Consider the following 25679-nt stretch of genomic DNA (forward strand, 5'->3'; position numbering starts at 1 on the left):
TGCCCCCCAGCCGCTAGACATCAGTCATCTTTTAAAGTGTCGTCCAGGTCTCTGCTTCAAGTCCGTGTCCTGGTGGTTTGTTCCAGAGTCCCACGACTCCTTGTGTGAAGAAGCACATCCTGGCTTCAGTTTTAAATGCACACCACCTTCATTTCCACTGTTTTTTGTTTGCTTGTGGCTTGAAGGGGATCGGCATTTCTTCAAACTGATGGTTGCACAGGGCACTTAGAGGGACATTGGGACGGAGGCTCTGTCCTTCCAACATTGGAGCCACCATCCAGTTCCTTGCTTACTGTTTTCGAGGTCTCCCCTGCTGGGGTGGAAAGAGCTGCCACCACTGTCTTTGGTTTCCTAGAGGATACGGAGAAGAGCATCTCTTAGGCTGAAACATTGGACCCCCGCCATGTGACGGTGGATGACCCCTCGTATCCTTTGAGGACCAGCTGATGTGGCCTGCACAACTTCATGGTCTTCTGATCATTTCTCTGAAGACCCCCATTGCTTTACTCTTTGTCCCGCACACAGTCTGTCAGTGGAGCAGGATGGTGACAGCAGTCTGTGGCTGAAGGTGCTCCTCTATCTTTAGATGACACTGTTCAGTGGATGCAGTGGATTCTCCATGATTGACAGGAGTCTGCTCAGCGCCCGTCCCTCTGCCACGGATGTCAAACTGTCCACCTCCGTGCCTACAATAGAGCCTGCCTTCCTGGCGTGAGGTGTCCCTCTTCTTTATGCTGCCTCCCCAGCACACCACCACGTTGAAGAGGGTGCTCACCCCAACCGTCTGGTAGAACATCAGCAGCATCTTATTACAGATGTTGAAGGACGCCAGCCTTCTAATGAAGTATAGTCAGCTTTGTCCTCTCTTGTACAGACCATCAGTATTGGCAGTCCAGTCCAATTTATCATCCAGCTGCACTCCCAGAATTTCTAGGTCTGCACCCTCTGCACAGTCACCTCTGATGATCACAGGGTCCATGAGGGGCCTGGTCCTCCTAAAATCCACCACCAGCTCCTTGGTTTTGCTGGTGTTCAGGTGTAGGTGGTTTGAGTCGCACCATTTAACAAAGTCCTTGATTAGCTTCCTGTACTCCTCCTCCTGCCCACTCCTGATGCAGCCCACCATAGCAGTGTTGTCAGTGAACTTTTGCATGTGGCAGGACTCCAAGTTGTATTGGAAGTCTGATGTATGTTGGCTGAACAGGACCGGAGAAAGTCCAGTCCACTGCGGCGCTCCTGTGTTGCTGACCACAATGTCAGACCTGAAGTTCCCGAGACGTACATACTGAAGTCTGTCTGTAAGATAGTCCACGATCCATGGCACCAGGTGTGAATCTACTGCCATCTCTGTCAGCTTGCCTCTAAGGAGCAGAGGTTGGATGGTGTTGAAGGCGCTAGAGAAGTCCAGAAACAGAATTCTTACTGCACCACTGCCTCTGTCCAAGTGGGAGAGGGATCGGTGTAGCATGTAGATGATGGCATCCTCCGCTCCCAACTTCTCCTGGTATGCCAACTGCAGAGGGTCGAAGGCATGGCGGACCTGTGGCCTCAGGTGGTGAAGCAGCAGCCGCTTCATGGTCTGATGACTGACTGACAGACTTTATTGAGGATTTTGAGGATTCTCGGAGTATCGGAGTACAGGGCCGTGAATGTCTTCATTACCTTAAATATCTGCCTTTCCTTGAAATGTCAGTTTTCTTTACCTGAAAAAAAAAATCTAAAAACATGTTTGTCATAAACTCGCAGCAATAAATTATATACTGAATGTGGTAGAACACTCCATTACTTCCGTCCCTCATCTCTCCTGAAGAAGGAGCCCGAGTTGCCTCGAAGGTTTTCATATTGTAATCTGTTTAGTTAGCCAATAAAAGGGGTCATTTTGTTTGGCTTTTCTCTACAAGTGTAACACTGGAATGTTAGCATGCAGCGTGACTAAGATACACAGAGAGCTCAAGAGCCGTCTCCTCGATGGTCAACTGTAAGCCAAATAAAAGCAAAAGGGAATTGGGAGCACAATTACTCTGTGGGCTACAGACTCCTTCATAAAGTTTAAATACAGAAACTAATTCACATAACCTTAATTTATATGTGAAATAAGAACAATCAGGCACAAGTGACAACTAAAGGGGTTAACATGTCTGCTGAAAGAACAGAAGAGGCTGCCGCAGGACTTCTCTTCACCCCTTCAGACAACGTAAGACGTGTGCAGCGTCAGGTCAGCGCCACACATCTTTAAAGGAATTCAGATGATCACCAGTCTTGTCGTAGCCCTTTGTGTTCCTGGTAGCACATTCTCAGAGATGTTTCCAGCATTGCTTCAGTTTATGGGGTCATTGTCATCAGGTGTGCAGAGCAAAGTGAAATTACAGCCTGCATGAGCTAATCAACCTACGGCGCCGCCATTAGTGAGAATTGCGACTTTACCTTGAAACCTCCTTACTTTAAATAGACACCTCACCTCGAACACCGACAAACTAATAAAAGACACAAAGACAGGATGACGGTGTGATACAGTGGTGACGTCACTAGAGCTTTAACTACAAAATAAAAAGTTTAAAAATCAATTTACAGTCACCAAGTGTTTCAGAGTTGGCCTGAATACCTGAGAAAAAAATGTGATGATTGTAATTGATAGATAGATAGATAGATAGATAGATAGATAGATAGATAGATAGAGTGAAAGGCGCTATATAATAGATAGATAGATAGATAGATAGATAGATAGATAGATAGATAGATAGAGTGAAAGGCGCTATATAATGGATAGATAGATAGATAGATAGATAGATAGATAGATAGATAGATAGAGTGAAAGGCACTATATAATAGATAGATAGATAGATAGATAGATAGATAGATAGATAGATAGATAGAGTGAAAGGCGCTATATAATGGATAGATAGATAGATAGATAGAGTGAAAGGCGCTATATAATACATAGATAGATAGATAGATAGATAGATAGATAGATAGATAGAGTGAAAGGCGCTATATAATAAGATAGATAGATAGATAGATAGATAGAGTAAAAGGCGCTATATAATAGATAGATAGATAGATAGATAGAGTGAAAGGCGCTATATAATAGATAGATAGATAGATAGATAGATAGATAGATAGATAGATAGATAGAGTGAAAGGCGCTATATAATACATAGATAGATAGATAGATAGATAGATAGATAGATAGATAGATAGAGTGAAAGGCGCTATATAATACATAGATAGATAGATAGATAGATAGATAGATAGATAGAGTGAAAGGCACTATATAATAGATAGATAGATAGATAGATAGATAGATAGATAGATAGATAGATAGATAGAGTGAAAGGCACTATATAATAGATAGATAGATAGATAGATAGATAGATAGATAGATAGATAGATAGATAGATAGATAGATAGATAGATAGATAGATACTTTATAAATCCCCATACTCCAGCAGCAGCATACTGATAAAGAACAATATTAAATTAAAGAGTGATAACAATGCAGGTATAACAGACAATAACTTTGTATAATGTTAACGTTTACACCCCGAGTCGCGTAGTGTGGGATCTCCTCAGTCTGTCAGTCTGTCAGTGGAGCTGCTCCTCTGTCTGGAGATGATCCTGTTCAGTGGATTCTCCATGATTGACAGGAGTCTGCTCAGCGCCCGTCGCTCTGCCATGGATGTCAAACTGTCCAGCTCCATGCCTACAATACAGCCTGCCTTCCTGGCGTGAGGCGTCCCTCTTCTTTATGCTGCCTCCCCAGCACACCACCGCGTAGAAGAGGGTGCTCACCACAACCGTCTGATAGAACATCAGCAGCATCTTATTACAGATGTTGAAGGACGCCAGCCTTCTAATGAAGTATAGTGCTGGTGAAGACCTCAGTCTGCATTTCATTATGAAATTATTGCCTTTAAGAAGTTTTATGGATTGACCGCGCCTTCGCTTTATTAAAGAAGTGCCCCAAGGCGCCATTTCTGGGACTTGGCACAACTGTTCATTGTTGTATTCCATGGGGGTTTAGTCAGTGAAGTTTTGTTAGAAATTAAATATTTTCACCCCCAAGAAATTAATTTAGCAATTACACCTGCACTTTGATTTAATCTGGGCAATGCCGTCACCACCACCATTGTGAAAGAACAGCACAGGGCACAATCACTGTTGGTATGGAATGATGCCAAGCAGGCCATTAGTATACAAAATGAACACACAAGGAAAAACATGAAACACCAAAACCATGCTCCCCCACTGAGCCTGCTTATACACATGGATGGGCCCTTGGTGACATTTACAAACCAGTAGCAAGCCAGTCAGTCTTTGAGGCCTTTAAACCTGTCACACTGGCAAATACAGGGCATCAGCTAGCATGGTACTGCCTTCCTTCCTTCCATCCATCTTCCAAGCTCTCTCATCCGGAGGAGGGTCACAAGGAAGCTGGAGTCTGTGCCAGCAAGCATTGGGCACAAGGCAGGAATGATCACAGGGCGAACACACAACCCCGGGGTCACTCAGGCATCGCCAGTCCACATAACCAGCATGTCTCTGGACTGTGAGATGTAACGGGGAGAACATGTATACTTCACACAGGGGGGCTTGAACCCCAGACCTCTTCTTCTTGTGATGCAGCAGTGTGACCAGTGTGCCACTTTCCTGAGGGGTGCTCTAATGTGGGGGAGGTGTCTTTTTTTTGCCATCCCACTGAGTGATGTGAGTCTGAGTCTTTGATGTTTGAGGTGCTGCACAGAATAAAAGGAGAAACGAAAAGGCGCTTTATGAAGTAAAGGCTGAGGGGCTGCTAGTGCTCTGCTTACAATCATATCAGACTCGCTGAAAGATGAATTTAAAAGCAGCACTCAGTCATTATTAAGAGAGTTCATTGTAGTTTGTTTAGATTACTTTTCTTTTTGAATCAGATATTTAATAATTGAATCTCACACTGGGCTCACAAGTGGAATAATCCATCCATCCATTTTCTAACCCGCTGAATCCGAATACAGGGTCACGGGGGTCTGCTGGAGCCAATCCCAGCCAACACAGGGCACAAGGCAGGAACCAATCCCGGGCAAGGTGCCAACCCACCGCAGACAAGCGGAATAATACTTAATTAAAATAAAAGAACTGCAGAGCCAACAGAAGAAGTAGAGCAATGGGAGAGCTCGCCTGATCGATGCCAAACAAACATGTCCTGCGCCACGGTGACAAGCCACATGGGCTCGGAGGGCTCATGAGAATGAGTAGGTGACACTGGAAAGCCAGAAGTCCCTGTGCTGTGTGAACCTCACAGCAAAATCAAAAGTGTTAAAAGAACACCTGAAGAGCAGGTCCTGTCCACCCTTCCCACATATTACACTTTGAAAGTTTATCTCTGCACTAGAATAATGAATTCAACACAGGTGGTCTATAATGTAAGGCGGAGTAGATAATAATAATAATAATACATTTTATGTATATAGCGCCTTTCCCATAGGGTCTCCAGACCCCTGGATTCAAATCCTGTCCTACTGTTTCAGTGGATGTTCTCCCTGTGTATCTGTGCACGTTTTTTCTCCAACATTCCAAATACGAACGCTTTAAATCTGCAGCCCCTAACTGGCCCGCTGTGTGTGTGTGTGTGTGTGTGTGTGTGTGTGTGTGTGTGTGATTGTCCCGCCCGCGATAGACTGACGCCCTGGTGAGTCTGACACCACCATGTAACTGATAAGTGGGTCAGAAAATGGAAAGGTGGACAGCTGAACGTGCGCAAATGCCAATAGGGACACTGCTCTGTTGGGCCCTTAACCTGCAATTGCTGAGCGCTTTGAGTAGCGAGACAGGCGCTATAGTAATGCAAAGAATTATTATTGAATTATTATATAAGGACAGAAGAGGCGAGTCGAGCTGCTTAGCATTAAAGAAACCGAAGCGAAGCAGAAGGCCAATCACAAACGGCTGCCGGTGAGGGAGCCACGCCTCCTCGGACTCAAAGACACCGAATGGCCAGGTACTCAAATAAGAGGGCGGGGCCTTGCAAATGAGAACGGCCGTGTACCTGGAGAGCGGAGAAAAAGTCTGAAGGAATTCAAGGGACACCACCCGAAAAGAAAGTCACCGGGAGAGGCACGAGATGGAAAAGTCTGAAGACAAAAATGACATGGAGGAACTCAGGTATGACAAGAAATGAGGCGTTGGGGACAGAGCAGGGAATTTGAATTGTAGATGATGCCGTCACGCGATGAAAGGAAAATAGTCCAGAGGTTCGAGTAGAGCACAGTGGGGGTCCGCAAACTGACCATTAAGTATCTGAGATGCGTCAGTCCGTCAGGTGCTTGTTTATACATTTCTTTCCTTATAACATTCACACTCTTTCTAGTGAGTTCGTGCTCGAGAGGATTGTCTCCAAAACGACCACCCCAGAGCGCTCCATCCAGCCTTTATTTCTCTTTCCTTCTGACCCACTCCACGTCTGATTATTTGTAGCAATGGCAGCGGACCTTCACTGTTCTTCACTCTCCGCCGTGTCCTCCTCCGTCTACGCGCCGACCTCTCCTTTCAATTTACAACGCGAGTCCCTGAAATCCGCGCTCCTTGCGCTCCATCAGTTCAGGCAGGCTGATGGGATTGTTGATTGCATTTGTTTGCATTTGTTGATTGCGTTTATTATGGAGGATTCTTAGGGGTCCTTAGGATTTCACTTTTTTTTCTCTCTCCTCAAATAAATGATGAAGTCAAAGCCGACTCTGACATTTGTTTGCTGCCCATGGTGAAGTTGTAAATGACGCCTAACTGTACAAAGAAACCTGGAGACGGGACTGGGGGGTGCGAAGTGTGGGGGGTCAGGGTACAAAACAATGAATTTATAGTTTGGGAATGTCGAGGGGGGCGGTTGATTACTTAGCAATGCCCGATTAATAAACGGTCTCAGGAAAAATACACTAAAGGAGTTGGGCTGTGTGTGTGCGCGTGCGCGCGTGTGTGTGTCTACAGACGTGGACAAAAGAAGAACAAAAAAGAAAAACACAGAATCGACTCTGAAATAACTCGAAACTGACCAAAATCATTGGCACCCATCATTGCTTTTTCCGTATTTCACAAAAGTCAGGCTATGCTTTAGAGATTTGATTGAACAGAATATTTCAAACAATAACACAAATGAAAATGGCAAACACAAAAATGAAAAGACCCTTATAACAGCAACAACAACATTTATTTCTATAGCACATTTTCATACAGGTGATGCTTTCCAAGATGAAGAAAAAAGAAAAATATAAAAATAAGATTAGGCAATGCTACACTGTAAAACATGTCAGTAATTTAACGGTACAAATACTGTAAATGGTGAAAGCAAAAGACCTTTTCTGAAAAAGAGGAAAGTTACGTTATGTTCTACTGAAAATTACCTGTATATCTTAAACAATAAATTTCATTATTTTTTACAGCCAAGTTCTTTAAAATCAATATTTTTCTACCTTCAAAATATGCTAAATACCGTTTATTGATGCATTACAGTTATACTGAAAAAATCTGTTAATTTTACAGCGTAAAACTGTTAAATAGCGAAGGTTAACAACCGCAACATGTAAAACGGTAAATCATTGTTTCAGTAAAGCCGGTTATGATATTTGCATAAGGACACGCCCCTTTTTAACAATATTGTTTCCAGTGAACCGCATACCTTTGAATAGTAGGAAAAAAACTTCACCTAAGTTAGCAGACTTGTTTTTCGCCACGTGCTGAAGGTTTTTTGAGGTTATGGAAGCTGATTTATGGTGGGTTGTATTAAGTAGGATACCATACACCATAAAAGAAACCAGACAACGTGCCGTAAGTTCCTTAAACGTTGGTTTGTTTTCAATGTGTTTAATTAAATGGTATATGATTGCTATTAGTTGTTGTTACTTACCTGATACCAACTGTGTACTGGGGTTTGACCCTGTCAACATATATTGTTTATTGATTGTCATATTTATTACACAACATGAATTTCTGGTTGTGGTTAAACATTCCCTTCTGTTGGAATTTGTTGCAAAGACCAAATAGTTTTTACTACAAAATTATACTGTAGACCTAAAAATATTGTCGCCTTATTTATTACAGTAAAATGTTAGCAACCCAGCTGCCAGCTTTTTACCGTAAATGTAACATTATTTTTTTTTAAAGTGTACATAGGGCAGCAGTAGCTCAGTCGGTAGAGCGGGTGGTCCAGCAATAGGAGGGTCGCAGGTTCGATCCTGGCTCCCGGCATGAGAATGCAGCTGTTGTGTCCTTGGGCAAGACACTTAACCTACCTTGCCTGCTGGTGGTGGTCGGAAGGATTGGTGGCGCCAGTGTTCGGCAGCCTCACTTCTGTCAGTGTGCCCCAGGGCAGCTGTGGCTACATAGTAGCTTATCATCACCAGTGGGTGAATGTGTGTTGTAAAGCGCCTAGGGGGGTTCTTGAACTCTAGTTAGGCGCTATATCAAATACAGGCCATTTACATAACAAAGAATAAAGTGAGGTCTGATGGCCAGGAGGACAGACAATGCAAAAAAAAAAAAACTCTTTTAAGTTTGGCCCTTGGAATTCTAAGCAGACCCTCATTTGAAGATCTAAGGTTACGATTTGGAGTGTCAGGTGACAGACGTTCTGATATAAAGTCCATTCTAAATGGCACTGGTAACCAGTATAGTGACGCTCAGACTGGGGTGATGCGCTCGGATTTTCTTTTCCTAATTCAGATTCTGGCAGCTCCATTCTGCACTGGTTGTAACTGATTGATGTCTTTTTTTGGGTGGTCCTGAGAGGAGTGTGTCACAGTAATCTAGCCGACTAAAAACAAAAGTGTCAACTCACTTTACAAGACTCTTTTTCATTGTCTTGTAAACTTATAAGGGGTCTAACTTTTATTATGTTTCTTAAGTGTAAAAATGCTGTCCTAGTGATCTGATTAATATGCGATTTAAAATTCAGGTCCGAGTCAGTAATGACCCCTAAATTCTTTACCTCTGTCTTGACCTTTACGCCTAATGGATCAAATTTATTTCGGATCCCCTCATTATATCCATTTTTGTAGAAGATCACTTTAGAGTTTGCTGTCCCCACACACACAAGCCATTCCTGGAGCTCTCCATGAGACTTCTGTCACTCATCCACAGGTCATCTGGTCCACTTAGGTTTGAAGGGGGGTCTTCTCCAGACGGCACGTTTCAGTTCTTTTTCCATAGATGTTCAGAGGGTTTCAAATCAGGGCTCAGAGAATCCGAACAGTCCGATGTTTTGCTCTTGGCTCTTCTCGGTTGCTTCTCGCTGTGTGTTTTGGCTCCTTTGTCCTGTTGTAGGGTCCGTGACCTGTGACTGAGACGGACCTTTCTGACACTGGGCAGGATGTTTGGCTCCAGAATGTCTTGATAGTCTTGAGATTTTCTTGTTCCCTGCACAGACTCAAAGCCCCCGTGCCAGACATAAGCGAGCCTCCTCTGTGTTTCAACGGAGGTCTGCTGTTCACTTCTTTGAGAGCTTCATTTTCTTTTCGTTTGTGGACATGGAGCTGATGTGACCTGCCAAAAGGCTCCAGTTCTGGTCTTGTGGCTTCTCAGTAGGTCTTTCAGCAAATTCCAGTCTGGCTTTCTTACGTGGTGCCCTCCTGGGTCTTCTTCCACTGAGCCCACTGTCAGGGTTAGGGTTACTGGACTTTTTTCCCCAACTTGAATTCTGAGATCTCCTCATTCTGTGGTGGTCTTTCATTGAACGTGTACAATAAGCTGTGTTAGTAACGCGTGACATGTGCTGCTCTACATTTATGTAATAATAATCTGTCTTGTGATGGACTCTTACCCACTTTCTGGCACCGGGCAATGCCTACCCCCAGGGGGCGACAGAGGGCACACCTACCCTAAACAGGGGTTTGCTACGGTGCCATGGGTTTGGAGCATTGAAACTCGACCCTGCTGGGGCTCGTGACCCCCTCACCACCACTCTAAGGGAACGGCTGAGCCCTCCTCAGCAGGACTGGCGCCACACCCAGACACTTCCTGGTGCTCCGTAGAAGGAGCCGCCTCACTCCAGTCATGGGGCCGGAGTGGAGGAGGAAGAAAGAGAGAGAGAGAAACGAGAAGAGAGGAGTGTGTGCTGATTGGTGCCCGCTGTACTGCGCTGGAGTGGGCAGCGTGTGTGTTGCTGTGCTTGTGCCCTGTGTCTGCTGTGCCGGGTGTTTGGGCAGCTGCGCGCCCCCTGGTGGTTCTCATGCTGTATGTGGCATCTTGCTGATATTTCAAACATATGATTATTTTTGTGTTTTAGCTCTTATTTTGTATGTAGTTATTGTATTGTTGTCTACATGAACTATTGGTGTTGTTGCCAAAATAATTGACAATGACAAGTCCTTGAACTTGAACAATAAAATCAGACACGGGTAGCCATTGACCTTGGAGTCCAGCTCGTTGGACGCTGTCCTTGGCTTTCAGCCCACCATTCCCACTGTCCCACTGCCCATTCTGGGGGGTTGAGTTTCCTCTTGTGGCCTCATCCAGGCAGGTGGGCTACAGCCCCTTGGACCCCAGACGTCTTCATTATACTTGCAACTGGTGTCACCGGACCATCAAGCTGCTCCCAGGTGGTCTTCTGGCCTTTTGCTGGTCTGTCGTTTTCTTTCTGATCTCCCCAGACGATTTGCTCCTTCACTTTCTCTGCTCTGGGACACACAGTGACACCAAACAGCAGAGTGACGACTTGCCTTCTCTTCAATCGATTGGAGACGTGTGTGACACGAATTCAAGAAGGTGGTGAGTTTGAAAAATCGCTCAATTCCCGTTCTGGAGGATCTCTTGTTGGGGTCCCAACAAACGTGTGCAGGCCGTTTTAGAAGACCTTGCTGAATACGCCATACTTGATCTGTTGTCACACTTGCCTGGCTTTACTCGGTGACACAGAAGAGGCCTGCAGGTACACAGGGGACAGTGTCTTTTCAGAAGGGCATGAAGCACTTTGTCATTGAGCTCTAAGGGGACCCACCCATTTGTCCGCGTCTGCCCCTTTAACGTTCCTCTACAGCCCCTTTTTCTTTTGCCCCGTACATTTAAAGTACATTTACCCCCACTTCTGTTTTCTTTAGTAATTTGAGTTTATACGTTGTGATATTTCTTCCTAAATAAGAGTCTCTCACAAGCATAAAGGTTTGGGGACCGTCCCCATATAATGTCCAAAGGACAAAGAAAAAGACGAACACGTTGTAAGTTGATCAAAAACTGTAAGCATTTGACGATCGCTACACATAAACATACAGTGAAACACAAAATGGAAACGGGAAGTGAGTCGCCAGGAGATGACGGGACGGAAGTGATGTGACATGGGTAACGATGTCATCCGGAGGAGCCGCAACTGAAGTCATGTGAAGGGGCCGGAAGATAATGAGTGACGTCTCTGGCGGCCATCTTTAGATGTTCATTTATTTTTCTTCTTTTTGTCTGACGGGAAGAAAGAGAGATGGAGGCACCATGTCAGCCTGTCACCTTTGAGCTTACCGACTGTCTCCTAAGCGCCGGTGTGATGTGTCGTCTTTTACCACCATAAAGCGATCGACAAAGGGGCGACTTTAAGATGTCGTTTGTAACACTTTGATTGTACACTCAAATGGCAACGTCAACTTTATTTATATGGCACATTTAAAACAACATAGGAATGCTGTGGCCAAAGTGCTTGACAATAATAGAATACAAGAAAAACTGACAATTAACATGAAAAACATGAATAGAAATGAAATAAAATAAATAAGAAACAGAAGTAATGTTACATAATCACAAGGAGTATTACTGAAGGTCACGGAATGCAAGTGAATAGCAATGAGTCTTTAATCTCGTTTTGAATTGTCGACGACTCCTTTATGTGACGAGGTGAAGAGCTCCACAGATGAGGTGCCACAGTCCTGTCTGTCCCCCTTAGTGTGACACTCGGTATGAGGGACAACAGGAGACAAGTGACCAGAAGATCTAAGCACTCTGGATGGCTGGTGTAAAACACACAGTTCAGATAAATAGGCAGCAGTGAGGCCATATAAAGATTTAAAAACTAGCAACAAGATTTAAAAATCAATTTGAAAACCGACAGGCAGCAAACAGCCAGTGTAAAGAAGCTCATACTGGAGAAACAGAATCAGACTTTCTTGCCCCAACCAGAAAGCGAGTGGCAGCATTCTGGACCAACTGTAACCTGCAGATCAGAGATTTGCAGTATTCGAGGCGAGAGAAGATAAAAGCACGAGTAGCTTTCTCAAGATCTGTAGAAGATAATAAAAGACTTGATCTTACCTAGTAGACGAAGCTGGAAAAAGCAACTCTTGACTGCAGAATTAACTTGTTTCTCAAAAGAGAGGTTACTGTCAAAGATAACACCGCGATTGTGGACTTGAGGTTTGCAAAAGACAGAGAAAGAGCCGAGAAGTCCAAGACCAATTTGGGTTTTAGCTGGTGGACCCGCTATAAGCGCCTCCGTTTTATTTTGATTCAGATCAAGAAAATTATTAGCCATCCAGGATCTCAGTTCAGACAGACTGTTGTGGAGAGGATTTGTTGCAGACGGGAATATAAACCTGAGGATCATCAGCATAGCAGTGAAAAGAAATGTGAAATTTCCTAAAAATCGCTCCAATAGGGTGAAGGTATAAGACAGGACCCAAAATGGATCCCTGAGGAACAGCACACTTAAGAGGAGCAGTAGACGGTAAAGAGGAGTTTAAAGTCCCTGAAAAGTGTCTGCCAGTGAGCTATGAAGTTAGCGATAATAATTGCACGCCATGATGCTGTGCCACTCAGTTAAAGACAACTGACGATGAGCAGAGGCGATGAGAGCAACTCCATCAGTTTTGGAAACTCTTGGTGCTGCTGTTGAAAGAGCGAGTCTCATGTCGACTCGGGGGTCCAATCGAGATCTCTGTGACTGTCGAGCAAATTTACCCTCGATTGGGAATTGCAGCCCCAAGGGGAAGGAGAAAATGTCTTCAAGGAACTCCTCTCCCTCGTAGTGTTTGCCATTAAGCTCTATAGGCTGCTATTTAAACGTTCAGATTGTTGTCTTGTCTTCTCTTGCTGTTCGATTTTTTCACCTGACATTGTCACAGAAACTCGTGTAGCGATTGTTGTGCGAATCCTGACTTCACAGGATCTACCTGGCTGGTCGGCGGTCTGGGAGGGCCTGTAGGAGGGGATAGATTGAGTTCTATGACTGCAGTGTCGCACCTCGTATTAGACAATACGTATTGTGTACTGTGATCATTACTGCACTTGTCATTAGTACTAGGGTGTTAGCCATCATGAATTATGAGGAAAGCCAAGCAAAATGACACCTTTAAGTGGCTAACTAAAAAGATTACAACATGCCAGCTTTCAAGGCAACTCCGGGCCCTTCTTCAGGCGAGATGGAATCAGAAACTGGAGTTCCTTGTGTTTATATCCACACACTAGGACAGGAAACCGCATTAGGAAATCTTTAAATGACAAATCTTAAATGTAAAAAATGAATAGATTCATTCAGGCTAAGATTAATTTAGCAAAAGAAAGAAGAACAATGTATGGTGAAGATCTTTAGATAAGATAACTGTCCAACAAAGTCCTTTGACGTTTGTGATGAGTTGTCTCTCTGGCCTGCCACCCATCCCTGTTCGTGAGGTTTGTTTGCTGCCTTCCAGCATTTGAACATTAGAAAGACTTTGACGAGAGTGATCACCAGCTCCTATCCACCTCGATTGCCCAAAATAACATCCAGTGGAGATTTGGAGGCCCCTAAAGTCCTGCTGCCCACCTCACTACTTGCTCATTTATTCTCCGTGTCTTCCGCCCTCACGAAGTTTCCACCTGCGTTGAACTCCTGAAAGCGAAGGCCAAAGTTTCTTCTTCCGTGCGACGCCCCTTTTTGGTTCCCATCAGAAGCATCCCCATGAATGTTCCGGAAAGATCCTTTATTTGTTGAGATCTGTAACAGGCTGGAATAAATGACCATGAATGACAACAGATTTACGGATTTAGATTTAGGTTTTTGTTTCTATAAATTGCTTGAACATTCCGATTGATTTTGTGACTTCTCTCATCACGCCGAGTATCGGAGTTTGCATGCGGTAACCGAGTTATCTGAGATCGGGGCTGCAGGCCGAGGGGAGGGGAAGTGGGCGGGGCCTCCTCACTCTCTGCCAGCCTCCATTCGAGTCGCCCTCCCCCTCGCCACGTGTCACCTCTGCCCGTTTGTTCAGCAGACATCGTCATCTAGAGATCGTTAAGGAGTAACGTTTGACGTTCTTTTGAGAGAGATCAGAGCTCCGATTGTTTTAGAGGGTAGCTGCTGATTGGCTGAGATATCACGGCCACGTGGGTGACACTCTCCCGTCAGAGCTGAACACCATCAGATACAGTGCTGATCTCTGATGTTGGCGTATACCTACCTTCTGCTTGGCCAGAATTACTTCTCTGTCTTTTTATTGATTTTTAAAGTTTGTCCTGTTTCACTTGTACGTGGGCGGAGCCACGCGGGACTGCCAGTGTGTTATATATTTTTAACATACGAATGAATTTCTTATAATGTAGAAAAAAGTGGGACCCTTTCCTCCTTAAGCCAGTCATCGACGAGGAAGAGAAACCCACAAAGTTCCTCCACTTCTTGAACTACTTGGTGTCCACGGTGGTCGGGCTGCTGGTTTTCGTCTTTGGCTTCTTTAGTAAGGTAAGACAAGAATGTGTGTGTGGGATGGGGGGCCACTGCTCTGATCGTGTGATCGCATGTGTGTGTGTGTGTTGCTGGTCGAGTATTCACATGTATGTGAGGTCTGAATACACAATGGCTGATTAGAAAATTGATAGTCCACCTTATGAGAAGATTTAGGAGTTGTAGTGGACTCTAAGCTATCGACTTCCAGACAGTGTTCAGAAGCCATTAAGAAGGCTCACAGACTGTCATGTTATATAGCGCCTTGATGACAAGTCACAGAAGGTTCTGCTCAGGCTTTAAAACACACTGGTGAGGCCTCATCTGGAGTCCTGGGGGCAGTTTGAGTCTCCATAAAGACATAGCAGCGCTAGAGAAGGTCCAGAGAAGAGCGACTAGGCTGATTATGGGGGGCTACAGGGGGTGAGTGATGAGGGAAAATTCAAAGAGCTGAGCCTTTACAGTTTAAGCAAAAGCAGATGAAGAGGAGACCTGAGTGAAGTGTTTAAAATTATGAAGGTAATCAGTCCAGTGGGTCGAGACGGTGACTTTAAAATGAGATCATCAAGAACACGGGGACACAGCTGGAAACTTGTGAAGGGTGAATTTCACACAAACAATAGGAAGTTTTTCTTTACACAAAGAATGACAGACACTTGGAATAAGCGACCAAGTAGTGTGGCAGACAGTAGGACTTTAGGGACTTTCAGAACTCGACTTGATGATTTTATAGAAGTGGACAGGACTGGCGAGCTTTGTTGGGCTGAATGGCCTGTTCTCTTCCAGAGTGTCCTAATGTCCCAATGAGTGTCAGAACAGAGCTTTTCTTACATTCTTCTGTTTTAGTTATTGTCACAGATCGCTCATGTCATTTATGAAAGTCACTCTACTCCTCCGAGGTGGGCCATCTGCTATTCACGGTGTCCCTTTTGTCTTGCAGGCTTCGCTCCTGCTCATGATCACAGTGACCGGCAGCAACTCCAGCACGGTGCTCAACAAGCCCTTCTGCAGGCTCATCCTCGGCTGCATGCTGGTTGTCCCCAACGTCCTGACATTTATGAAGAGTCTGTGGAAAGCCATCTTCAAAACCTCGGAGATGCCCTCCAGGCCTGCCATCGCTTTCGTGAGTAGCGCACATAATTGGTTACAAACAGACGTCAACACGATGGCGTGACTCTGCCCTAAGCAGTGACGTGGATGAGCTCGGTCAGCATTTCAAAGACTGCATTACACAGACCGGCTGGGATTGGGATGTCCTTGCGTCTTGCATGTCTCACTCCCATAAGTCTCCAGGCCCTTTGGAAACCCAGCATCTGAGACGAGAGGCTTAGGTTGGCTCTCCGCCATCACATAAATGGCACAGGACCTGAAGTTGCTTCGTATTTAGATCAAGAGAGGGCATTTTAAGTTAGGTTTTGTATGCCATGAAGCTTTTGGTGGGCATTAGGTGAGCCCATTTGAGATCAGTGCACCTCGATTTGTTGATGTCCAGTTGGGGGTTGTGGGTTTGCCTGCCCCCTTGAATTTTACAGCAGCTTGATTTCTGCCCATTCTCAGGTCTACCCCCTTGGATGTGATTGCTCGTAGTTGGGGGTCCCCAAGGAAGTGTTTTGGGGGCCTGGCATCTTTTAGGTGGCAGGGTGGCTTGGTTTATGATGCCCCCACAGTCTAGCCGCTGGTGTGTCCATGAGTGGGCACAATGATGGGCAGAAGGTCCATCCAGAGCTGCTTGTTTCCTTGTGCCTGCTGCAGACAGGACGCTGAACTTAACTGAGTGTGATGTGAGGATTTTGTGTTCCAAAGGCTTTGCATTTGCATTGAACGTCCTCAACAGCCATCTTGCTGTTAGTTCTTCTTCTTATTATTTTTTAAATAAACTCAGTTGAATGAAATTGGCGCCATTCAGTAGTGCGCACAGCCTCAGGGTAAGTCACACTTTCCATTTCCCTACCATTTGAATGCGGGCAGGTGAGGGTCACAAGAGCCCCTGTGTAATAATTTCTAATATTTGACCGACACTTTTATTCAGGATGACTCCCAACATTTCAGACCAACTTGGTTCCTCTCCTTTTGTTTTTGTTGAAATGACTTGCTCAGGGTCACACACTCTCAGCAGCAGGACTTGAACCCACGAGCTCAGCGTTTGAAGTCCAAAGCCTGGACCACCGTGCCACCCTGTCTGCCTTTAGGCTTCACCCCCTGGGTTTCTGATTGGTCAGATTGCAGAGGAATACGAGACCAGGATGATGCGGGAGAAAACCCAGGGGAACAAACAGGAGCCCATCCAGCATAAGGCAGACCCGCCAGCACCCACATGGAGCCAACCAAGCTGTTCAGAGAATATCCATGTAGCTGTGAGTACAAATGCCATAAAGTCTGAGCCCAGGTCTCCGGAGCTGTGCAACAGCAGACATGGCATTGTCAAACCCGCTTAATCCCAGATTGTAGGGGTCTTGAACCTGTCCCAGCAGCCCTGGGGGCAAAGCAAAACCATGGAGGGGCCATGGAGTTTAAGGCAGGGCACACTAAAGTGCCAATTTACCTTTACCAGTTAGGCCTAAACCTTGGAGGCAAACCAAAGTACCTGGAGAAGAATTCACACGGAAACAGACAGGGTGGGCAGACTCTCCCCTTACTCGAGCTGTAAGGCATCAGCGCCAACCTGTGTGCCACGCCTCATCTTCTCTCTATATCTAAAATCCAACGTCTGTCTGTCTGTCTGTCTGTCTGTCTGTCTGCTTTTCACGAGAGTGCACCGCCCCCCTCGGCCGCAGCCTCTGTCTCAGATTAGCGCGAATATTTCACTCCTACATGCGAACTCTGATACTTAGCACGATGAGAGAAGCAAGTTATGGATCAAAAACGATCGAAATCCATGACGTTGAATTTTATATATATAGTATAGAGCTAAAATGACAACATCCGTAATGACACGCAGCATCCACAAGAGCAGGGACGTGCGGTCAGGGGAGCCTCACCTGTCATCATGAAAAGTAAGAAACGAATAATGATATCATAAAATAAATGAGCCCACTGGTCTGTGCTATAAATTGTTTTTCTCTAGGATTCCAGTAATTGTGATACGTTTCACAGTCAAATCGCTGACTTTGCGCATTTCCTGTTCAAATACAGAGGGAGAAACGCGAGGTGCAGCAGCGACGAGCCTCACCTCAGCTCGGACTGCACTCTCCTCACACACTCGGTTGATGTCTGCCATTGTCGTGTGCCTGTCGCTGTCTCTCTGTATGTCGCCAATATGATGTGTGCAGACACGTTTATTATACAGCTGACTTTAAAGAGTCTGGCTAATATCTTTAAAGAATGTGGGTGACATATTTAGTCTTGCTGTTCAGACATAAAACTCGCAGTGAAAAGACACAATGCGAGGCAGACAATACCAGCCGCCCTGAAGGGGGCGCATGTGAGCCCAACTGGCGCTCGTGTCTGCTGTTCTTCTACGCGGAGGCGCCGATAAGTTAAGAGACATCAGAAAGTCACGTGCACTGCGGCGCTCCACTCAGTTTTATTTTTTGTTCCGACTGACTGCCAAAATGGAAGATTAAGATTTTTAAAACTAAAAGAAAATAAGGAGGACTTTTACAAGAAAGTGACGGAGATTTTCATGGAGAATGACAGGCGCATGGACGTCATCTACAAATAAAAGTAAGACCGTAAACTGTTTTCAATTTTATAAAGAATGGGACCAGACTAAGATAAAAACAATCCAATATTTAAAAACTACATTTTGACCTTAAATAAAATATTCTTTCGTTTTTCTTGTTATCCTTTTGTTGAACAGGATAATTGATTAAAGCTTCAGAATTAAAAGCTTTCAAAAACAATTCAATATTTTAACGAAATCCTTTTTTTTGTACACCACTCCATACTTTCATTGACATTGAATGAGTTTGAATTGTGGAATCGCAACGGCAAATTTAGAACACATGGAGGGTGAGGAGCGGACTGGGTCTCCTTCACCGCGTGACGTGACGAGGTCGGCCCACTCGCTCCTTCTTCTTTGTAATCTGTGATGAGAACGCGGCTCGCTACTCGCTATGAACTAACAACAACAACATTTATTTCTAGAGCACATCTTCATACAAACAGTAGCTCAAAGTGCTTTACGTAATGAAGAATAGAAAAATGAAAGACACAATAAGAAATTAAAATAAGACAACATTAGTTAACACAGAAAAGGAGTAAAGTCTGATGGCCAGGGTGGACAGAAAAAAACAAAAAAAATAAAATCTGCAGGGGGTCCAGGCCACGAGACCACCCAGTCTCCTCTGGGCATTGATATCTATGATATCTAAACTGTTACCAAACTTAATCTGAACACTTTTGTTTAGACACAACTTAAAATGTGACAACATGCTTAGAAATAAAATTTAATGAAACATGTAGTAATGTGGCTTACACGTCATTAGAGTACGTGACAAATGTCAATGTCATGTCCAAGTGCCAGTACCCGAGTAGCTGCTCATTTACAATGGAATAAACGATAACCGAGGTTATAATGAAAACCTCACATGACTGAAATGTTCCAATAACTTAACGAAAAACTTTAAATGATCCGTCCTGATATGAAAAATTCCTGTCTTGTGCTTTATAACTTTATTTCATCATAGTAATAACAGCTGAAAATCATTAATTATCGCTCACACCAAAAGACCAGAGAACAAAAAAATGCATAACACACAATCTAAAAGTACTGAAGAATTGAAATACTAGATATGACATAAAATAAATGACAGTAATGTACAGTAATCCCTCCTCGATCGCGGGGGTTGTGTTCCAGAACCCCCCATGATAGGTGAAAATCCGCGAAGTAGAAACCATATGTTTGTGTAGTTATTTTTATATATTTTAAGCCCTTATAAACTCTCCCACACTGTTAACATTATTAGAGCCCTCTAGACATGAAATAACACCCTTTAGTCAAAAGTTTAAACTGAGCTCCATGACAAGACAGAGATGGCAGTCCTTTCTCACAATTAAAAGAATGCAAACATATCTTCTCTTCAAAGGAGCGCCGTCAGGAGCAGAGAATGTCAGAGAGAGCGAGAAAAGCAAACAATCAAAAAATCAATACGTGCTGTTGGGCTTTTAAGTATGCCGAAGCACCGCGATAAGGCGGCATGTTTTAGAGGAGCGTCCGTATCCTCTGTGCAAACAGCCCCTCCGTCAGGCGCAGAGAGAGAGACAGAGACAGAGAAAAGCAAACGAGAATATCGTATATCATTGAGGAGTTTTAGTTAATATGTAATACTTGCTCTGATTGGGTAGCTTCTAAGCCATCCGCCAATAGCGTCCCTTGTATGAAATCAACTGGGCAAACAAACTGAGGAAGCGTGGACCATAAATTAAAAGATCCATTGTCCGCAGAAATCCGCAAACCAGCGAAAAATCCGTGATATATATTTAGATATGCTTACATTTAAAATCCCCGATGGAGTGTAGCCGCGACAGTTGATGTGCGATATAGCGAGGGATCACTGTATATGCTAACCGAAATTTAGCGTATTGAAACAGAAATCGGCAACCGACAGTTTTGACCAAATTTTTAAGTGCAATGTTGTGTACTGACAACTAAAACAACTTGATGACGTAATGCGGTATATTATGCAGGACTACAGAAATCACAGAAACAAACCCCGGGCAGGCTGCCAGCCCACCACAAGGCACACACACACCAAGAACAGTTGGGGATTGCCAATCCAGTTAACCTGCATGTCTTTGGACTGTGGGAGGAAACCCACGCAGACACGGGGAGAACATGCAAACTCCACGCAGGGCGGACCCGGGAAGCGAACCCAGACGGGTCTCCTAACTGTGAGGCAGCAGCATTACCCACTGTGCCACCATGCCGCCCCAAACAGTAACCAGTACATAAAACTGATTTCACAAAATGACCAGCCCATGGACAGACCAGAGTCCGCGGCCCACCGGGCATTGCCCAAATGCCCTAATGGCCAGTCCGCCCTGGCGGGTGCGGAGCAAATGCGCTCTCTCCGCTCTCTCTCAAAGTTCTTTCTTATCCCAAAATGAGCCTTACCTATCTGTGTGTGTAAAGAGTCCTGATGAGACGTAAAACCAAACCAGTAGGCAATGTGCAGGCCGGCTGCCAATTGAATGTGAATCAGCGGCTCTTTGGGGTTCATAGATTTGTACGTCTCGCCTGAAGAAGGGGCCTGAGTTGCCCCGAAAGCTTGCATATTGTAATCTTTAGTCAGCCAATAAAAGGTGTCATCTGGCTTGACTTGTCACTCCATTCATAACAGCTAACACGGTACAACACCCTCGTACTAAATCTCACTCTGAATGAGTCACCAGCCATGAACGTCTCTGCTCAAGAGGCCTGCAATGTGCGATGAACAAACACAACAAGACACACAAAGAAAAGTGGTGGATGGCTGGAGAACTCGTCTCTGAGGATTAAAACAGAAAAACAAAGACTTGTATTTTATAACACGATAATCCCCGGGAGCTGGCGTGGCCTGCGGGAGCATACAAGTCCTTCGAAAGTAGAAAGACCAGTCAGAAAGGTTTCTTTATCAGCATTCCTCCTCTTCTTTTTAGTCCCGCGTTTGCTTTATTGCGCCTCAGGGATGTTCACCTTCTCCAGCTGTTAACTGAAGGACTCAAATGAACGCTTCTGAGAAAGTCAGCAGTTTTTTGAAAATTGTTTTTTAAATTGGTAGGTGGCACGTCACCGGATGAATGACACGGGTGACAATCATTCTTCCCTCTGCTCTCTCGAGTCAGTTTAATTCTATATAGCGCCTTGTTGGTCACCCTGATCCATTCACAAAGTCCAAATGCAGACAGGTTCATGTTGTGGCTCGACTCCAGCACATTCCATGCATTATATAGCGCCTTACTCCTGTACACTATCACACATATCTGTACACGTAGAACAAGAAAGGTGACCTCAAATGCCTGGCATTGTTCTACTTTTACAGGTATGTGTGATAGTTTACTGGAGTAAGGCGCTATATAATGCATGAAATGTCTCACTGCAAGGGTGGGAAATTCAAATTCAAATGTTCAGACCAGTGGTAATAAACAGAACCCAAGACCACAGACGGGCATTAGACCTGATGCCCTCTGGTGACAGGACCCTTCAGTGACCCTCTGCTCTTCTTTGTCCCTTTCAGGTGTGCCTGGTCGACGTGCTTGTCGCCGGTGGGACGGCAGTTCTCATCGTGATCACCATGCCTCACTTCGACATCCTTAACAACACGATGATACTGAGTGGCGTCTGCATTCTGCCCGCGGCTTTCCAAGTGGCCCATCAGTGTCTGCCCTTCGGCTTTAAGCTGTGGACCTTCATAGCCTCCCTGCTGTCCGTGTTCCTCGTACTCGTCGGGTACATCTTTTTCTTTATACATTCCATAAACAGCCCAAGTCCTGGCATTATGGTGTACACGGGCATTGCCATCGCCTGCACTTTACTGGTTTCCCTGAACTGGTGGGAGAATTTCACCGCAATGCTGCCCAGCAAACACCTGAAAAGCATTCATGGAAGCCTCCAGAAGTCCAGAAACATGACATACCTGCTGTCGAGCTGCGTGCGCATCGTAGTGACTGGCGCCGTGGTGGGTGGCTACACCTATGCCACAGAGGACGGTCGGTTCTTCACCGTGCCTTACAGACTGGACATCACCATCAGCCTGTTCATCATTCAGGTGGCCTCCTCGGCGTTCTGCCGGTGGTTTTCGGTGATCGCCTCCAAAATGCACTTCTTCAGGCGCTGCTTTGCCTTCCCCATGGTCCTCATGAGCCCGGCGGTCTTGGCCTTCTTCATCATGATCTTCAGTGACCGCTACAATCACTTCCAGCAGGACATTGGCTGCCCCAACTGCTCCCTCAGCCTGTACTGCCAGCAGTCATCGTCTTACATTGGGCACGGCGTGAAGCAAGCGGGCGAGCTCTTCAGGGACATCAGCAACAATTTGTGCAGTAAAACAGGCATGGCAGACCAGCAGCAGGTACCCCTGGTCCTTATTGGAGTGTCGTCTTTGAGCTTCTGGGCAGGACTGGTACTCTCCACCGTATACGTCTGGTTTACCAAGTTACAGAGGATCGAGAGGACGTCAAAGCTGTTTGTGAGACGTCTGTACGAGGCGGCGTTCATCGACCAGTCCATGCTGCTGAACGTGCGGCTTTGCCAGACACAATCGGAGGAGACCTCATCTACCAGTGAAAGCAGGTATGGCACTGAGCTTCAGATTGAGGGGCCCATTGCGCCAATGTCACACGGGCACATAGCCATCTCATACCAAGGGGGTGCCAGCTGCACATTTAGCAGATGTCTGGGCCTTCATGTGCTCTTTAGCCTGATGGGCGATTCCAGGGTTCAAAGATGTCTTTGAGATGTGAGTGGAAAAGTGAAATACTCGACAGGGAAAGCTGTAGTGACACTTGGGATTCAAACCCAGGATTCACAATTCACGAGGCTGCAGCACTAAGCACTGTGGCACCACGCTGCCCACGAACTGCTCTGTCCTCTTTTACAATCCAGCCTTGGAGTTCCCTTAAGCCATAAAGCGGGGGTCAGAAGAGCTGGAGGGGGCTTACAATACACAGAATGGAACAAAAGTAAACCTCAATACAGTATAAAAATAAAAATATTACCAGTACGGAGCAAAATTAAACAGTAGATGATATCCCATAATATGATTTGGATTTGTTTAGAGTCTTGAAGACCTCATCCATCAAGTTGCCTCCCCCCATTGGCCGTTCCACAGCTGAGACAGCCAATCCGATGACAGGAACCCTCTACCCGACGATTCCAGTGCTCCTCCATCAGGGATGACTTTACCTTAGGCAGGCAAAACAACTTGGCAGGTGGGCCGTGGCACCAAGTGGCACATTTGAGTACTGAGAAGAGAAACAGAATAGGCGAGGGTTAGTAACAAATTAGAACTATAAGGTTACTTCTGTTTTAGTGCAAATGACAGTCTGCACAGTAAATCAGCAGCTCTAGTCAGGGTGTGCTAAACTGAAGTTGTGAGATTTAAAAGCTGAGACCGAAGGGGCATCTCTTACAGTAGCAGGCAGACCAGTCCACAGTTTAGGTGGTCCTGTAACTTAAAGCTCGACCTCCCACTGTTATTTTATTAATCTTTGGAATCACAAGCAGACCGACTGGCATCTTGAGATCTTAATGTGCGCTCAGGTTTGTAAGTCATGATAAGTTCAGACAAGTAAGCCGGACCTCGGCCATTTAATGCTTTATATGTTAAAAGGAGGATTTTGAAATCTGCCCTAAACTTAACCGGGAGCCAGTGTAAGGATTTAAGAACTGGAGTGATGTGTTCGTATTTTCTTGTTCTTGTAATAATTCTTGCAGCCGCATTTTGGATTAACTGGAGGCTGTATAGAGAACAGTCTGAACATCCAGTGAACACCGCATTGCAGTCGTCAATCCTACAAACGTCTGCAAACATCTGATTAACTAAAGTAATTGAGGTGTCTCGTTATTGAAACCCGCTATTCTTGGGGTCATTCACACTTGTAGTGGTCCGGTGCCGCGAACATTCATGATGGTGATTTATTGATCTTTTTGGTGGAGATTCCAGGGACGCACCAGCCTCTTGGCCCGACCCACAGACACACACACAAGCAGAGACACAAAAGTGACCAGTAATAAAACTGCAATTAAAGAATATATTAAACAATAATAAATGAAACAACGATCCCACCCCAGTGCCCCTTACGGCGATGTACAATTAACACAAATTCAAAAACAAACCAGTAACAACAACCACACATGACGAAATCCATGAAAACGGCAACTGATGGAATGAAATGATGTTCCTGTATTAGCCTGCCCGCCGGGTGGAAGGGACGGAACCTCCGAGGCAAACCCAGAAGTGACGTCTCGGCTCATCCCGGGGCTCATCCTCTGGTCTGCAGCTGTGAAAGGAAAAGAAATTAGCAACCACGCTAGCTGAGGTGCTGGTGGTGATAGTAATAATAATTAATAAACATATATCCCAATCTATATAAAATCCAGTGTCTGTTCCCTCTTCACGAGAGAACTACTGTACTTCATGGATTTAGATCGGGTTTTTTTCCAGAATTCCAGTTGATTTTGCGACTTCTCTCATCGCACTAAGAATCATAGATCGCTCGCAGGAGTGAAATATTCACACTAATCTGAGAGAGAGGCTGCGGCCGAGGGGCGGGGCAAGCGTGACGTCAGGAGTGGGCAGTCGTCTACCTCTCACCACGTGTTGGAGCGCACCTTTCCTCTGCTTTGCTAGCGATACCTGTTTGTTTACTGATTTGTAAAGTTTGCCCTGTTTTATTCACTCTATATGTGGGCGGAGCCGCGGGACACGGCTCAATAAAATCCAGCGTCTGTCTGTCTGTCTCTCTGTCTGTCTGTCCACTTTTCACAACAGAACTACTTCACAGATTTAGATTGATGGTTTTTTTCTAGAATTTGCTTGAACATTCTGGTTAATTTTGCGACTTTTCCCATCATGCTAAGTATCAGAGTTCACTTGTGGTACCGATTTATTCACGCGAATTCTGACGGCCCCTACTCACTCACGCTCCAGCCTCGGGGTGCGTACCTTACCTCCGCTTAGCCAGCGAACGACAGAACTACATCACGCGGGGCACGGCTAGTATCTATAGAAAATCCAGCATCTGTCTTTCTAGACTTAATGGATTTATCCATCCATCCATCCATTATCCAACCCCACTATATCCTAACAACAGGGTCACGGGGGTCTGCTGGAGCCAATCCCAGCCAACACAGGGCGCAAGGCAGGAAACAAACCCTGGGCAGGGCGCCAGCCTACCGCAGGGCACACACACCAAGCACACATACTAGGGACAATTTAGGATCGCCAGTGCACCTAACCTGCATGTCTTTGGACTGTGGGAGGAAACTACCACTGCGCCACCGTACCGCCCCTTAAGGGATTTAGATTGATGTTTTTTTTCTAGAATTTGCTTGAACATTCCGGTTGATTTTTTCGACTTCTCTCATCACACTAATAATCAGAGTTCGTTTGTGGCACCG

General features: G+C 45.3%; 1 protein-coding gene across 4 annotated transcripts in view; it reads left to right on the top strand.

Moving 5' to 3' along the window:
- The first annotated feature begins 6054 nt into the window (after positions 1-6054).
- Positions 6055-25679, top strand: part of LOC120516854 (chitin synthase chs-2-like) — a 45377-nt gene continuing 25752 nt past the window's right edge. For 3 of the 4 annotated variants that reach the window (XM_039738821.1, XM_039738822.1, XM_039738823.1), the window contains exons 1-4: positions 6055-6141; positions 14521-14656; positions 15579-15761; positions 21796-22850. In XM_039738821.1, coding sequence (XP_039594755.1) covers positions 6101-6141; positions 14521-14656; positions 15579-15761; positions 21796-22850 — 1415 coding nt within the window. In that variant the 5' untranslated portion in view covers positions 6055-6100. The remainder of the gene's footprint in view (positions 6142-14520; positions 14657-15578; positions 15762-21795; positions 22851-25679) is intronic. The other variant, XM_039738824.1, reaches the window with a different exon arrangement.

The sequence above is a fragment of the Polypterus senegalus genome, chromosome 16, assembly GCF_016835505.1.
Source record: "Polypterus senegalus isolate Bchr_013 chromosome 16, ASM1683550v1, whole genome shotgun sequence".
Taxonomy (NCBI): Eukaryota; Metazoa; Chordata; class Cladistia; order Polypteriformes; family Polypteridae; genus Polypterus; species Polypterus senegalus.